This window comes from Abramis brama (genome assembly GCF_963993115.1).
Source record: "Abramis brama genome assembly, chromosome: 14".
Classification (NCBI taxonomy): Eukaryota; Metazoa; Chordata; class Actinopteri; order Cypriniformes; family Leuciscidae; genus Abramis; species Abramis brama.
This window is the reverse complement of record NC_139976.1, coordinates 35133640-35149917: the sequence shown is the minus strand read 5'-3', so window position 1 is coordinate 35149917 and position 16278 is coordinate 35133640. Positions and strand designations below refer to the sequence as shown.

The window sequence follows — 16278 nt, the reverse complement described above, 5'->3', positions numbered from 1 at the left end:
ATAGAATAAAATCATCGGTCAATCAAATATAACAACAACAATTCGGAAATCGAGGAATTATAGAAATATTTACCTTGCAACGAAAACCGCACACAGCGATCGTATGGGAACCTACAGACTCCTCGAACCTTTTGCCAATTTTCCGTATAAACCTAGATAATTAAATATGCTTAACAAATGGTGGTGTCAGTCATTATAATTAGATTTTGGTCCACCTATTGAGGGGTTCATAACTGTGGGATCAGAATTTGTAATTGAATGGGTTCTTGATACCTGTACAAGAATACTTATTTACATACAGGAGGTAATTTGAATGGAGGATCTGGGGGAGGGGAACACCTTTAAGGGGCACACCACATTTATCATATTTTATAACTTCTTTTAGCTTTTCATTATGGCTGGGAGAATGAGACCATTTTACCAGGCGCACTGAGACACTTTAAGTGACACCAAACATGTATAGTTAATTTTTGTACACACTTAACATTGCATAGGTTTTCAATGAGTTTTAGGTGAGAAGGAGAAGGGGGGAGCAGGGGAAGATTGTAAAAGTGTGCTGTGTCTCAGATGTTGCTTTTACATATGCAAGAGAGAGAGTTCAGATGTTAATTCTCATGAGAGCCTTTTGTTTTGTTAATATAAAGAAGGTGCACAGTGTCATACGCACAAATACAAAACACCATCATGGTGACACACACATGAATCCAAATAATGCCATTAACATACACTCACCTAAAGGATTATTAGGAACACCATACTAATACTGTGTTTGACCCCCTTTCGCCTTCAGAACTGCCTTAATTCTACGTGGCATTGATTCAACAAGGTGCTGAAAGCATTCTTTAGAAATGTTGGCCCATATTGATAGGATAGCATCTTGCAGTTGATGGAGATTTGTGGGATGCACATCCAGGGCACGAAGCTCCCGTTCCACCACATCCCAAAGATGCTCTATTGGGTTGAGATCTGGTGACTGTGGGGGCCATTTTAGTACAGTGAACTCATTGTCATGTTCAAGAAACCAATTTGAAATGATTCGAGTTTTGTGACATGGTGCATTATCCTGCTGGAAGTAGCCATCAGAGGATGGGTACATGGTGGTCATAAAGGGATGGACATGGTCAGAAACAATGCTCAGGTAGGCCGTGGCATTTAAACGATGCCCAATTGGCACTAAGGGGCCTAAAGTGTGCCAAGAAAACATCCCCCACACCATTACATCACCACCACCAGCCTGCACAGTGGTAACAAGGCATGATGGATCCATGTTCTCATTCTGTTTACGCCAAATTCTGACTCTACCATCTGAATGTCTCAACAGAAATCGAGACTCATCAGACCAGGCAACGTTTTTCCAGTCTTCAACTGTCCAATTTTGGTGAGCTCGTGCAAATTGTAGCCTCTTTTTCCTATTTGTAGTGGAGATGAGTGGTACCCGGTGGGGTCTTCTGCTGTTGTAGCCCATCCGCCTCAAGGTTGTGCGTGTTGTGGCTTCACAAATGCTTTGCTGCATACCTCGGTTGTAACGAGTGGTTATTTCAGACAAAGTTGCTCTTCTATCAGCTTGAATCAGTCGGCCCATTCTCCTCTGACCTCTAGCATCAACAAGGCATTTTCGCCCACAGGACTGCCGCATACTGGATGTTTTTCCCTTTTCACACCGTTCTTTGTAAACCCTAGAAATGGTTGTGCGTGAAAATCCCAGTAACTGAGCAGATTGTGAAATACTCAGACCGGCCCGTCTGGCACCAACAACCATGCCACGCTCAAAATTGCTTAAATCACCTTTCTTTCCCATTCTGACATTCAGTTTGGAGTTCAGGAGATTGTCTTGACCAGGACCACACCCCTAAATGCATTGAAGCAACTGCCATGTGATTGGTTGATTAGATAATTGCATTAATGAGAAATTGAACAGGTGTTCCTAATAATCCTTTAGGTGAGTGTACATTAAACAATATATGATGTAATATAAACCCCAAATGTACATAACTGATAACAAAAACTGAGAAGAAACATTATTATTTAAATGAAATAACATCAAATGTGAAGTGTCACGCAGGGAATTCTGGGAATGTCAATTAAGAGAAACAACAAGAACAGAAAAAAGAGAAGAGATGAGTAGAAACACAACAACTACAACTGACTTCAGCCACAGCCTTAGATCAACTGAAGATAAAACACATCAAATCTCTCAAGATCTCATCAGAGGATTAAACAACTCCACAAACAGCATTAACAGCTTCACCTATTACTAATCAGATTGACTTTATTTCTGTCATACATCTACAGTTCTGTTTGAGAATTAACAGAGGTTTATATGTTGATGATTTATTGTTTCATTTGAAGTCACCATGATGGTGATCAGTGTTTGCTTTAGTTGGGCTCTTGACCCTTGACTTTCTAACATTAGTTTATCTCTGACTGCTGTAACTCTGTGCTTATAAGACATGTTGGTTATGGCAAGAAAATCAGAGAGAAAATGAATCAGGTGATATTGGCTATGTAATGGTGATGACATAATCATCATTTATGACAATGACATCACACATGTGGCCTGATTCACTGAGCTCATTTAGAGTCTTATCTTTGATTATATGGGTCATTAATTTTACATTATTGATTATAGTAGCCCTATGATTTTACAGCATGTGATCCATCAGTGTTGTGATTATCTTAAGGAATTTAAAAACATTGTGCACAATAAACGTTTGAACTACTGTATCTTTCAGACACACACAGACATCAAGAATCAGCATATGAGTCTCAACAACGGTGATGATAAAAGTGCAGTGCATGATGGGAGCCATCAATCAGAACTCATCAATATCTCCCAGCATGCATTGCAGCATGAATAAATTATGCTGAATTGCCTTAGTATTTTCTTTTATTAGTACTATCTGCTTTTATTTTTGCTGTTGTTTTTGTTGCAACTTTTTAGTAGCTTGTTTTGTGATGTTCAGAGTTTTATCTGATTATTTTGTTGATTGTCACCGTTGTTGAGATTCATTCACTGATTCTTGATGTCTGTGTTGGTCCACACTGAACTGTAGTTCAAAACCTTTTTTGTACACCATGTGTTTTGAAAGTTCTTCAGATTATCTGTTTGTCACTGCTGGCTCACATGCGGTAGGGTCACAGAGCTATTATACTCATAAAAATGATATATATTAGTCTTAAACATTCCTCATACAATGAAAGATAAGACTCTATATGAGATCAGTGAATCATGCCATAACGAATGTGTTTTATAAACACACAGTTAAAGTAGTCATAGAAAATCTAAGGTTTGAAAGTCAAGGGTCAAGAGCCCAACTAAAGCAAACACTCATCTCCATAATAGTGACTTTAAACTTTATTATTTTCAATAAAACATAAACGTTTGAAACTCTGGTAATGCTCAATAATAACATTTATGACAAATTGGTTTGTAATACAATATTTTTAAATTACAGGCAACCACAGCTGGCATGTTTTTTTTTTTTTTATACCATAAACTGAAGTTCAATGCCATGAAACCTAAAATATTACTGCCATATTTTTTACAGGTAAAGCACTTGCAACCAGCTGCCTGTTTTTTACCGTAAACTTTAGTTCAGTGCCGTAAAAACTAAAATATTTCTACCGTAATTTTTACGGTAAAGTACTGGCAACCACAGCTGCCAGTTTTTTACCGTAAATTTTAGTTCAATGATGTAAAATATAAAATTGCTACCGTATTGTTTACGATAAGGTACGGTAAATGCAACGGTAAGGTTTTTTTTACAGTGTACTTCCAAAATCCGTACATTTAACAGTATTTTACTGTAAAATTACATGAAATGTCCCGTGGGAGCTATTACAGTTTTTCACTGTATATAGTAAGGGTACATACTGTTAAGCAATTAACATGTCTTTTCCATTGCTTTTTTACAGTTTTTTACTGTTAAAACTACACAAAAAAATTACAGTGCACAGTTAAACAGTGTGGCAGCACAAAAGTGTGTGTGAGTGTAATACTTTCCATCTCCAGTCCTTTATTTAGACATTACATTCACCTGTTCACATGTGTCCTATTATTAATATCATCAGCTCCCTCATTTGTTCTAATACTCCGTTTCTTTCAGTTGGTGTTTGTTCTCGTCAATGTTAAGGTTCATTATTCTGTTGTCATGTAAAATACACTTGAGTTTTCTGCTGAGCAATTAGTTTTGGCAATTGTAAGTGCTCCTCCTCACTGTTGGTTTTTGAAACGGGACATTTGTTCCCCTTATTTAGTGTAACCAGCCTGTATGTGCTGTAATACTTCCTTATTGTTCAGAGGACAGGTACACAGAAACCTTTTGCATATTGTGTATATTCAAATTCTCAAATTAGTGATGTACATAATGGTATTCTGTTTAGATGTCAGTAGTGAGTAGACGACAGATTTTGCCAGAAACAGCTGTGAACATAAGGCAAGGTATGCAAGGGTTTTTCCAGATATTATTTAACTTATTTTGAGACAAAAATATATCTTATAGGACTTTCATAGATGTATTGATATGTATTCTATATAATGAGTCGTGATTGTATATTTCTACATATATTTTCTCCACAGCTCAAATCCATTTTTAGAGCCAACTGAATCTGCTTTTATTACAATGGAGTATCTGAAGTATCTGATGCTGATATTTCTCATCAGTAAGTTTTTCTTAGTTTTTGTCAATACTTATAACACGTCTGAAATTTTATTTATTATTTATACATTTTTGTAGAAATGAATGCAAATAATTTACTGTTTCCTACAATGGCAATTCAACAACAGGTGTTTAAAAAGGGCAACTAACTAAGCACAAAGGAAATAATAATTTTATATAAATAATTTTAAATAAAACAATGATTATTACGTTTTACAAGAGAATGTTATTTCAGTCTTTCTGCTTCAACATTTCATGTTTAATTCAATGTGTTACTTGCCATTTCTTTATAAATGTTTGTGAAAAAAAAAAATGAGATTTTCAAGGTGGTAGCCTATAATACTGTAGGTCATCTGGTTGTACAGTTCATGGGTTGTCTTCAGTTGGTATCATTTTATTTTAAGGGTCCATAATAATGCAGTAGTTAGGCATTAACACACCAGTAGTAAATAATTAACTGAACATAAAGTAAAGGAATATTAGCCATTATTTATGCAGTAGTTGAGCGTGAATGCACTAAAAATTGCCTTTAGTACTGTATTACTGGTAACTTATTCTGGTGAATAAACTTGAACCTCACTCAATAAGTGCCATACAAATCAAAAATTAATGTGGACATACTTTTCACTTTAGAACAGGGGGTCATATTGTTTTTATTATATGTATATATGTATTTTATTATGCAATTTATTACTCAAAACTGTAAAACCAACACTAATTAAACAATAATTCATATTGTGCAGTTTCCTTAATAGATGGTAAATCACAGAAATATAACATTTTGTAAATCACTTACTACACAAACATTTTTAATTTGGGGTGACACTTTATATCGATAGTCCATTTTAGACATGACAGCCTAAAGTTTCTAAATTTCTAACTTTGTCAAGCAGTTCTTGGCAGTACAGAAGCAGATGGAGGTGATAAAACTGTGGTCACACTGGTCCCACTTGCTCGGTTTCTGGGAGCCAGATAGAGCCGCTCCCTCCAGCTGACATTAAGTCAGGCTTCTACAGCGCCTACTTTGTTTGCCTATTACTGTGTACTTAAAACCTACCCTGCATGTCCATACTATCCATCCTAAACAGTATGTGAGATTAAAATAAGTGTGTCCCAAAGCATAGTACGTTGAAAAGAGTATGGCAGAAGTCCCCGGATGTTCTATTTCCGGGTGGATTTTCGAAGTGTGGACACATGCCCAAGCAAGCCAAACGAGTCCTGAAAAGTGAAGCAGGAAAGGAAAGGCGGTGGGTTACAACCAATTTTAGAATTGTAGTTGTGTGAACACAGGGACCTGGTGCTCAGGCACCTCAGCCATCTGGTGCTTCGGGTCAACTGGCAAAAGAGCAAACTCTCCCCCATGCAGAGTATCTCTTTTCTCGGTATGGAGTTGGACTCGGTCAACATGACAGCACGTCTCACAAACGAGCGTTCCCAGGAATTTTGCTGAAACTGTTTCAGAGGCTCCTGGGTCATATGGCATTCACAGCCACGGTCATGCCCCTTGGATTGCTTCATATAAGATGCTGGTTACACAGCCGAGCTCCGAGATGGGCATGGCACCGTGTCGCACACCAGGTGATAATCACACCGGTTTGTCGCAAAGCTTGTAGCCCATGGTCAGACCTGGCTTTTCTACGGGAGTCCCGCTAGAACAAGTGTCCAGGCATGTTGTTGTCTCAAAAGATGCCTCCACCACCGGCTGTGTACAACAGGCACGCTGCCTCGGGCTTCTGGACTTATTTAATGAACGATTTCTTAAACTAACAGCAGCGTGATAAGAGGGCCTAAAATAAAATAAAAACCATAGGTGGAAAAAAATATTTGAAGTGTAATTTGATTGTTTAGTCTGTCTCACGCCCATTACATTACATGGAGAGGGAGGGTTTATGACCTATACTGCATCCAGCCACCTGGGGGCGATCGAGACACTCTCGAATGTGGCACGCTTGGGCATGGATCCACACTTCGAAAATCCACCAGAAATAGTAGACCATCCGGGGACTTCTGGCATACTCTTTTCAACATACTGGGACACACATATTTTAATTTCACATATTGTTTAGGATGGATTATATGGACAGTGAGACGCAGGGTGGTTTTTAAATACACAGTAATAGGCAAACAAGACACACCTTGGAATAATCACTGAGCTAATTAACAAGAAAAACTACAAAGGACTACAAAACATGGCACATAACAGGAAATCATCATGTTTATTTTTTTAATATTGGTATTTTGCTGAATACATTTACTAGTTAACAACTTAGCCGCAGCTGGATTCATAGGATGTGATTATCAGCTTATTCATGCCAAGTCAATTGGAGTATCTATCGATTGGAGTATCACCTGTATCAAAAATACTGAAATGAGATTCTGCAACTGTTAGATTGTGAACCACAAAGTGATTAATCTTGAACATACTCACACTGTTTGACTTTTATTTAACTACTTCTGTCCTTTTACATTTTAGATGACACGAGAAAAGCTATAAAAGGTAACAATGTGTTTAAAGTATAAAAAATATAAAAAAAATTGTGTATTATTTACAGTTCTCACTATTCCCTTCAGCACAACACTGTGGGGTTTCCTCACTGAACACTCGTATTGTGGGAGGTGATGATGCACCTGTGGGGAACTGGCCTTGGCAGGTCAGTCTACACATTTATGACTACTACATCTGTGGAGGGTCCCTCATCAGCCACGAATGGGTGCTCACTGCGGCTCACTGCGTTTACTTCTCGTAAGAACACAAAATAGATGTATAAATCAAATAATGTGTGATTTAATTTGAAAGTGCATTTGTTAGAGATAATTGTTTTTCACATTTAGATCCTCATACAGTAACTGGACTGTTTATCTGGGCAGACAAAGCCAAAACTCTTCCGTCTCTAACCCAAACGAGATGAGTCGAGGAGTCCAATCCATCATTACACATCCAGACTATGTCCCTTCACAGTTTACCAATGACATCGCCTTGCTGAGATTGAGTGAGCCAGTGAACTTTACCAGCTACATCAGCCCAATCTGCCTGGCTGCTAATGACAGTGTCTTTCACACTGGCACCACCTGCTGGTCCACTGGATGGGGAGAAACCGCCTTTGTAGGTAATGATCATCAATTTGACACATTGGACTACATGTAATCTGGATTATGTAACCAGATGAAAAATAACAAAGTATTTGTTATTGTACAACATTTTATTGTAAACCTTACTAAACCTTAGTTATAAATTGATAAAGTGAGATACTTTTGCCAACTTAGTTTTCTTAAACTTTTAATTAGGACCCACATACTGAAACCTGACATTATACCTTAATGGAAAGCTTAGGATTTCTCTTACCGGAGTCAAAAACTAAAAATTAAGAATTTATTCCTCCTCATGCACTTTTGGGAAGAGAGGCACTGGGGCTTGCTGATGTTCAGCATGCGCTGCCCCGGGGTATCATCCAGCCTTGAACATTCGGGACATGGTGGAGGGTTCCACTCGAGCCCGACGCTCTCAGCAACCCAGGAAAGCATGGCCTTCAGCTCTGGTTCAGACTCGAACAATGCTACTCTCCTCGAAGGGGGATGCATAGCTGAATTTTCATCCCCAGAAGACTATAGCTCACTCTCCGATGCAGCAATGGACATCTGGTCCTCCGTCAGAGCCCAGTATTAAACGCTGGGTCTCCTCTGAGAAGGACCAGCAATCTCAACCGGAAGCTCCACAGCTTGCGATGCGCTAGAGGAAAGGGGGGCCCCCACTGTGATCCTCAGGTCACCCAGTGTATTAGCCAAAGCAGCCTTCTGCTGGGCAGAAGGACTAGATCGGAGAATAGCAGAGGGTACTCCACCTCTTTCGAGGTATTTGGGTCTCGATGCAGCATCGCGATGGTCATCTTTCCGCTGTGGGTGCATGACTCATCTTCAAACGCCACCTCAGCGTGCTTCCGGCCCAGACACGTGAGGCAGTGATCGTGACTGTCAGACGGAGACAGGAAACAACCGCATCCAGAAACACACGGGTTGAATGACATCTTTAGAAAGACGTAACGTCACACCCGTGTTTACTCTTTCAGTTTGGGAAACTAGCTCCTTAGTTTTGAGGCGCACAGGTGAACAATCGCTGCACAGCGTGCAAGACTGTTGTGAAGCCTGCTGCGCTCAGGAATGCTCTCTCATAAGCTGTAGTGACTGCAGAGGAAGGCTCTCTTCAGCTGCGATCATCGCTGATGCACCACCACACCAACACTGATGCAGAGCTGCTTCCAGGTTTGTAGACACTCTCTAGATGATTGCAGAGCAGAATCTGTAATGAAACGCTCAGCTCCGAAGCGAAAGCTTTTCTGAGCGAGCGCACCACGCTTCCTTATATACCAACTTCAGGGGTGGAAATCGCGATGCAAATCTCGCTCGCCAATGTCCATTGGCTTGCTTTGTTTACACTCGAAGATGGTAATTCTGCAGGAACTCCTCCACATATTGCTCCAGAGGGTGATTGCTCTGATGGAGGAAGAAGAGGAGATGATCCTCAGACCGTCTTCTTGACTCAGCCAGATCCATGTTTCCTCTTCTTGTCTTTGGGTTCTGTGTTCTGTTACGTATAGTAGATGGCAAGGAAGTGCCTAGCAAGAGGAAATTATCACAACTGGCTTTAATAATATAACTTGGGGACTTACAAAATAAACTAAGGAGTATTAGCAAAGTTTACCACACAAAGTAAAGATGACACCGAACAAAGAATGGCATGAACTGAGATATATAAGGAGCAATATATAACAATGAAACTCAAGAATGAACAGAACAGAAAACAAATTCAACACATGACAGCAACTAACACTAAACCAAACCTAATCCTAATCCTAACCCTATAGTTAGCACATGCAGTTATATCACTCAGTAGTTAAATGTATAATTACTCTGTAACAAGGACATCTTAAAATAACCCAAAATTGTATGTAACATTTACAAATATTAAGTCAACTTTTACTTTTTTTTTTACCTTGAACTTAAGATTTATCTCAGATTTGTTCATCATTTTCCTTACCATTGCTTTTCCCTTTTCCATTGCATTGCATCAGCTTAGCACAAAACACAAAAGTTCTGAATGTTCATATGAATTTGACTAATTGTGACTAATTTCATAGACTGAAGTAAGTCCAATTGACAAAATGCAGTCACACATTTTATGCATTTCATATGCAAAAGACAAAGGTCACATTTTGTTAACAGAAATATAAAGTCAGCCCTTCCTGAATGACATTTGTGACATTTTGAGAGCATTTTACAATACTTGTGCACTAATATACATTAATTCATGCTTAACTAATGCACAGATAATCATGTGTTAGTGTATGACTCATGAAGAACTAAACCATTAATTAATGATTACTGCATCAGAAACTAATAAAGATTCTAAATGATTCATAGATTAAGTAATATATGAATTGTTATTAATTAAATGTGTAATAATGTATTAATTCCTTAATAGCATATTTTATTAACTAATAGTGTAAATGAATGTGTAATAATTACCACAATGGGTTGAAGTCATGTACTTCAACTTCAAATTGTCTGCTTTAATTAATCGTTAGCTAGTGATTTGCAAATGTATCATTATGTTATGACTTTACTTGTTGAGGCACATGACTATTAACTAATTGTTAAGTAATATGCCATTTTGGTTTTGACATCCACTCTAAATCATGGATTTCAATTTCCAACCATCTACAACCAAGATTTCACTGAGTCCGATGAACCTTGTTGTTCATGGCACAGGAATATATCAGGTTCAGCTTGAGGTCGAGGTCGAGGTACACTGAGAACATGCGGTCGAGCGCTGCTATTTCATAACACTGTGTCTAGACTGGACAAAGACAATAGAACGTCCATTATAGTCAGTGATACTACACTGGATGCAGCGCAACGCTACACGACCCCGACAGTAAACCGATGCCACACTCTATTTCTGACGTACTCCGAGCTCTTGCGCTAGTTCTGTTATGAAGGACAAATGGACTTGCAATGGTCTGTCATGTCCAGTGTAGACAGCTGGTCTCGTCCAGTTTAAACAGTGTAACAGCGGTCAGGAGTTCAGATTCTGGTGTGCTGATATTTGTGTGCAGCCCAACTCACCCACCTTCAAACACATTCTTTGACATTACATTCACTGTATGTGCAAACTGTCAATACCCTGGCATATTACTTAACAATTAGTTAATAGTCATGTGCCTCAATAAGTAAAGTCATAACATAATGATACATTTGCAAATCTTTAGTTAATGATTAATTAAAGCAGACAACTGAAAGTTGAAGTACATTGCTTTAACCAGTTGTGGTAATTAACGCATTAATTTACACTTTTAGTTCATAAAATATGTTATTATGAAATTAATACATTATGACACATTTAATTAATAACAATTAATATATTACTTAATATATTAACCATATAGAATCTTTATTAGTTTCTGATGCAGTAATCATTAATTATTGGTTTAGTTCTTCATGAGTCATACATTAACACATGATTATCTGTGCATTAGTTAAGCATGAATTAATGCATATTAGTGCACCCGTATTGTAAAGTGTTACCGAGATTATTTTTCATGGAAGTTGTTTTCTGTTATCAATGGAATTAAAAGTTCTTAAATATATTTTAATGGCGAGATAATTAAATTAACATTTATATTAATCGTATTATTATTATTTTTAAATCTGTACTGTAAGTGTATCATACAGTGATCCATATTTTCACCAGAATGTCTTAAAAGCATGTTTTCTTGATATGATAATTAGGTGCTAAGCCCAGTTCTGGAACTCTGCAGGAAGTGCAGGTAAATGTGGTGGGGAATAAGGAGTGTGACTGCAGGTTTCAAGACATTACATTTTGGGACATGACAATCACTCCAACAATGATCTGTGCTGGAGGAAAGACGGGCAAAGGAACATGTTATGTAAGTTACAACAGTTCCCACAACATTGTTGAATTCTTGATTTATTGTGAAACTTTCCAAGGGGTTTTCTTTAACATGCACAGCTATGAAGCAGATCCATCATGATCATATTGTTCCTTAATATCACTTAATATTGTCCCTCAAATCAGTGCTTCGCACACCTGTCCTGAGGTGCAGTTGTGTCTCGATGTCGATGTGCTACCCACAAGGCTATGGCTCTGACAGGAGTACTCTAGTCAGAATACTAGGGAGTGATTCTCTTATATGTCTCATTTAGGTATCAGCTTTGTTTTCAGATGTCTTCAATTTTACTTTAGGAGAAACATGTTAAAAAAAATATTTAAGTATTGTAAATACTGAAACTATAATTTAAATAGCATTATACATTTCAGAATATCAAGGGTTACTAGTTTAAATTTATCAATGACAATGCATGTATATTGTGAACAATAAAATACAATAAAGTAATCTTTATAAATATGACACAGCTTAAGAATTTGCCTTTTACTGACACCCACCAGTATACCAGTAACTTACTTATCCGGAGAACATCAGAGAGACAATGGAAACAGATGTATGTACATTGAACCTCGAAAAAACTAGCGACTGGATTCAAACCCAAGTGCACACGATTTACCAGTTGCGCCACCACGCACATATGCATCATGCAAAACGTCTCAGGTTACGACTGTAGCCTATGTTCCCTAAGAACAGGGAACGAGACACTGCGTCAGAACGCTATGGGGAACGCCTCCGCGTGAATAGGTGTCTAAAACGCTTATCTAATCACGCCAATCCGATTGGCCGGCGACAGCCTATGATCACTAGTGCGACCCGGAAGTATATAAGGGGAGCTTGGAGAACATGTCAACAACTTATCGTCTGAGGGGACTGTTCAGCAGGCATCCCTGCGGCATGGCGGAAAGACGCAGTGTCTCGTTCCCTGTTCTCAGGGAACATAGGTTACAGTCGTAACCTGAGACGTTCCCTTTCAAAGGGAACTCGCACTGCGTCAGAACGCTATGGGGAACGATCATCCCACGCTACCATGCTGAGGGGAGTGCATGCCAAATTATGGCTGTAACAAAAAACGTCAAAAAATGGCAGTTTCACTGAAATGCCAAAAACACTCCCCCTGTCAGTGACAGTATTCCCTACAGCCACTGCCCGAGCTTGATGCTAAGCGAGGAAGTAACTTTGTGCTTTGACACGAAGCACTTGACCCTGAGCCAGCTCAAGGGCATGGATACCACAGCCGACTTTAGAGGGGGGTTCCTTTAAGAGAATATGACCAGGGGGTCCAAAGGGGTCCCGTCCAGTCACTTTCTGAGGGGGACACAAAGTCAACCCCACATGCCACCAGGGAGGCTGACCTGGTCTAAATTAATGACCTAGTCTTGCCAACAACCTGTCTGTTTCCTAAACAGAGTCTCTAACATATTTTGCCTCACTTGTGGAGGCATCCGATAGGGAGGACTGCAGATAGTGGCAGTTATCACTCACAGACCGGATCATAGAGACGGGCATCCTGGAGAGTAGAACTCAGCATAGCACTTTCTAACCCTTGCGAACAAGGGGAGTAAATCTACCCAATCCTGGATCTACACAGTGCTTCAAAGCCATGTGGAGGCAGGGCACTCTGAAAGGGACCCTAATAGGGGAGCGCCTCCAGCTCTAGGACTGATCTAACAGGGAGGCCTCGTGAGAGTCCTTCGACCTTCCGACCAGACTTAGGGAGCTAAGTATTCATACAGAACGATCCTCAGATAGATTCTGGAACACTATACTCAAAACCTGATAAGTATTGACCAGGCTCTGGGCTAGGTTTTGCCTTTGCAATGCTAAGCATCCAGCTCGTTGGGGATCCACCTTCAATGGGGCCTGTCAAGGCCTAACTACTTGATTCGGGACTGTTAGCAGAGCTAGCCACAGAAGTCAGGTACTCTCACAGACATCTCTGTGGGCCTGGTTATACTTATTTCACTTTGCCAACAGGCAGTGTACTCAGCAAAAGTGCTATCGACCCTTTAAAGCAAGGAGAGTACAATCTTACGCTACCGGGTTATCGAGGAGGCCTACTGTAAGGTCTACAGCTTCAGCTTTCACGGACGTCAGCCCAGGCAGTGCTTTTTAAACAGAGTCTCTAGTATTACTTGCCTTACTTGTGGAGGCATCCAATAGTGAGGACTGTAGATAGTGGCAGTAATCACTCACAGACCGGATCATAGAGACGGGCATCCTGGAGAATAGAACTCAGCATAGCACTTTCTAACCCTTGCAAACGAGAGGAGTGACTCTACTCGATCCTGGATCTACACAGTGCTTCAGAGCTCTGTGGATGCTGGGCACTCTGAAAGGGACCCTAATAAGGGGAGCACCTCCAGCCCTTAGGTTTACATTGCCAACAGGCAGTGTACTCAGCAGAAGTGCTATTGACCCTTTAAAGCGAGGGGAGTACAATCTTACGCTACCGGACTATCGAGGAGGTCTATTGTAAGGCCTACAGCTTCAAATGTCACAGGCATCAGCCCAGGCAGTGCTTCGGCTCTAATGGAGCATACTCAACCATCCCAAGTGGGAGGGAGTAACTAATCTGAAGCTACCTGAGCCTGGGTGGTGAAGGGTGATATCATATGAGCTATGGGTAGCAAAGTACTCTAAATAAAGACCCTAACAATGACCCTGAGGAATGTATCAGGGTCGAGGCCTATTATCCTGTATTTTTACAAGACAGATTTTACATTCTCTACTTAACCCAAGGAAATGGAGGCCACAATAAGCGGCCAATGACATTCAACCTTATGACTTTAATTATTTTATTCAAGGGGCTTTTTCAATTTTAAGGCCTAGCTGGATAAACTAGCTACAATACTCAGCTCTAAAGGGCAGAGGCCTAAGCATACTGCTTCTTACTTTCTAGAGAGAAAAGGCCCATGAGATATCTGCATGGGAGGCTTTTTGAAGATAGCCTGCTACCTATGCTGCTATCTACCCTGTAACACCACCAGCATTTTTACGCCTATAGTGCAAAAGGCGGGCCTTGGCTAGACGACTCTTGTAGTAAGAGGAGGCCAGTACTAGGAACAACTAGATTTACAGGAATAAATTATCCTGATGGGCTCTAGCTCTAAGGAGCCTACACTCAGATACTGAGAGGCTCAAGGCGAGAATGCTTAGCAAACCGCCACCAATTTCCTATTACTAAGCCTAAGCCAGAAATTGAGGCGGTACCGTGAGGGCCGACACACGAATATAAAGTGACTGAAGTTCAGAGCTATAATCTCAACGACTCTCTAAAGTGAGAGGAGAACTGCTGCTCTAGTATAAGGTGACTATCAAGGTAGCCCTTGCTTGACTTTGTAGTTCTATCTGGAGCTTGACAGAGCAGTGGTCTCAGTAGAATAACTCCCGATAGGGAGGAAGCCATCTCACACAAAAAATGTCTAATAGGTGCTCAGATGAACGGTGGCCTCACTAGAGAATTTTCCATACAGCCAACCTGTTCACTACTACAGATTGGCACTACCCATTATATAAGCCTGACGGCTCTAGCATAAGAAGAGGCCTATGTGAAGGGTATACATAGCCTACCTAAATATGGGAACTTCAGGGCCCTAATTTCACCATCCTATGAAAACCATATTTAACACCCCCTTAATACTTCCTAACAGGGAACCAGTATTATTCATCAGTTTGCTGATAATGATGAATGCGCTGAATACGGGTTCTTCCATGCCTTTCCGTTCTTATTGTGTAGATCTGGCAGGAATGGAAGGCTCACGACAGCTGGAGCTTTATGGCTGGAAAGAAACCATTCGTGAATAGCAGAACAGGAGACAGCAGAACACGACAGCAGAAGCCTCGTTGAAGCGTGTTCCATAACACTCAACAGCTTAACATACGTGGTGCAAGGTGGCTGTGAGGGTTTGGGTTGTATATCCTCTTCACCCTCATTAGCTGTCTCCTGCTGTCTTGGGCTAGTTGTTTTTATACACAGCAGAGCACTCGCTGCTGGATCAGAGGATGTTAGTAACAATACATCCTCATCCTGCAGCTCACACTTGCGAGTCTCTGAAGGGCGTGAGAGATTAACAATTCTCTCAACCTCCTCAGCGAGCTCCCTCTGAAAAACCCCATGATTCCAATCTCTGCTCTGCCTCAGCGCGAGCGGGACCTGAATCGCCTGGTACAGATGTCGTTCCTCTTCCCTCGAGAAGAGAGCAGACAAGAGTGGAGTTTTCTCAAGGGAAAAAACTCACAGTGGCACAAGCAGATCTCTGAGCCCAAACAATAAACACGCAAGTTGTGTGTCATTAAGTATCAATATCTTAGACACAGATGCACACACTTCCTGAAGCGTCTTTCACAAGCTATGATTACCTTTTTGAAGTTTCAGGTTGAAGCGTACAAACAAAACTGTCCCTGAAGACAAAAAGTGATTTTTGAATTTCACAAGTGCGTGAAAATAAACAGCCTGTATAGAACACGAAACTGCGTTAAACTTGAAGCTGTTGAAGAAATAAAGCCAGCAGACACAACATTAAATATCATCTGCAGAATGTTTTGCATAAACCGGCATAACATTTGTTTTATTCTTGTGCATGCTCTAAAACACAGACAGTTCCGTTCATTGGTGGAAAAATGTGAACGTGCAGAACTGTCTGCTTGTGTTTCAGTGC

General features: G+C 40.2%; 1 protein-coding gene across 1 annotated transcript in view; it reads left to right on the top strand.

The window, feature by feature from the left end:
- Nucleotides 1-4391: 4391 nt before the first annotated feature.
- The window catches only part of LOC311096684 (transmembrane protease serine 9-like), a 63268-nt gene continuing 51381 nt past the window's right edge, over nucleotides 4392-16278 (top strand). Inside the window, exons 1-6 of the mRNA XM_084135989.1 lie at nucleotides 4392-4441; nucleotides 4580-4662; nucleotides 7132-7155; nucleotides 7230-7401; nucleotides 7491-7765; nucleotides 11442-11599. Coding sequence (XP_083992115.1) covers nucleotides 4623-4662; nucleotides 7132-7155; nucleotides 7230-7401; nucleotides 7491-7765; nucleotides 11442-11599 — 669 coding nt within the window. The 5' untranslated portion in view covers nucleotides 4392-4441; nucleotides 4580-4622. The remainder of the gene's footprint in view (nucleotides 4442-4579; nucleotides 4663-7131; nucleotides 7156-7229; nucleotides 7402-7490; nucleotides 7766-11441; nucleotides 11600-16278) is intronic.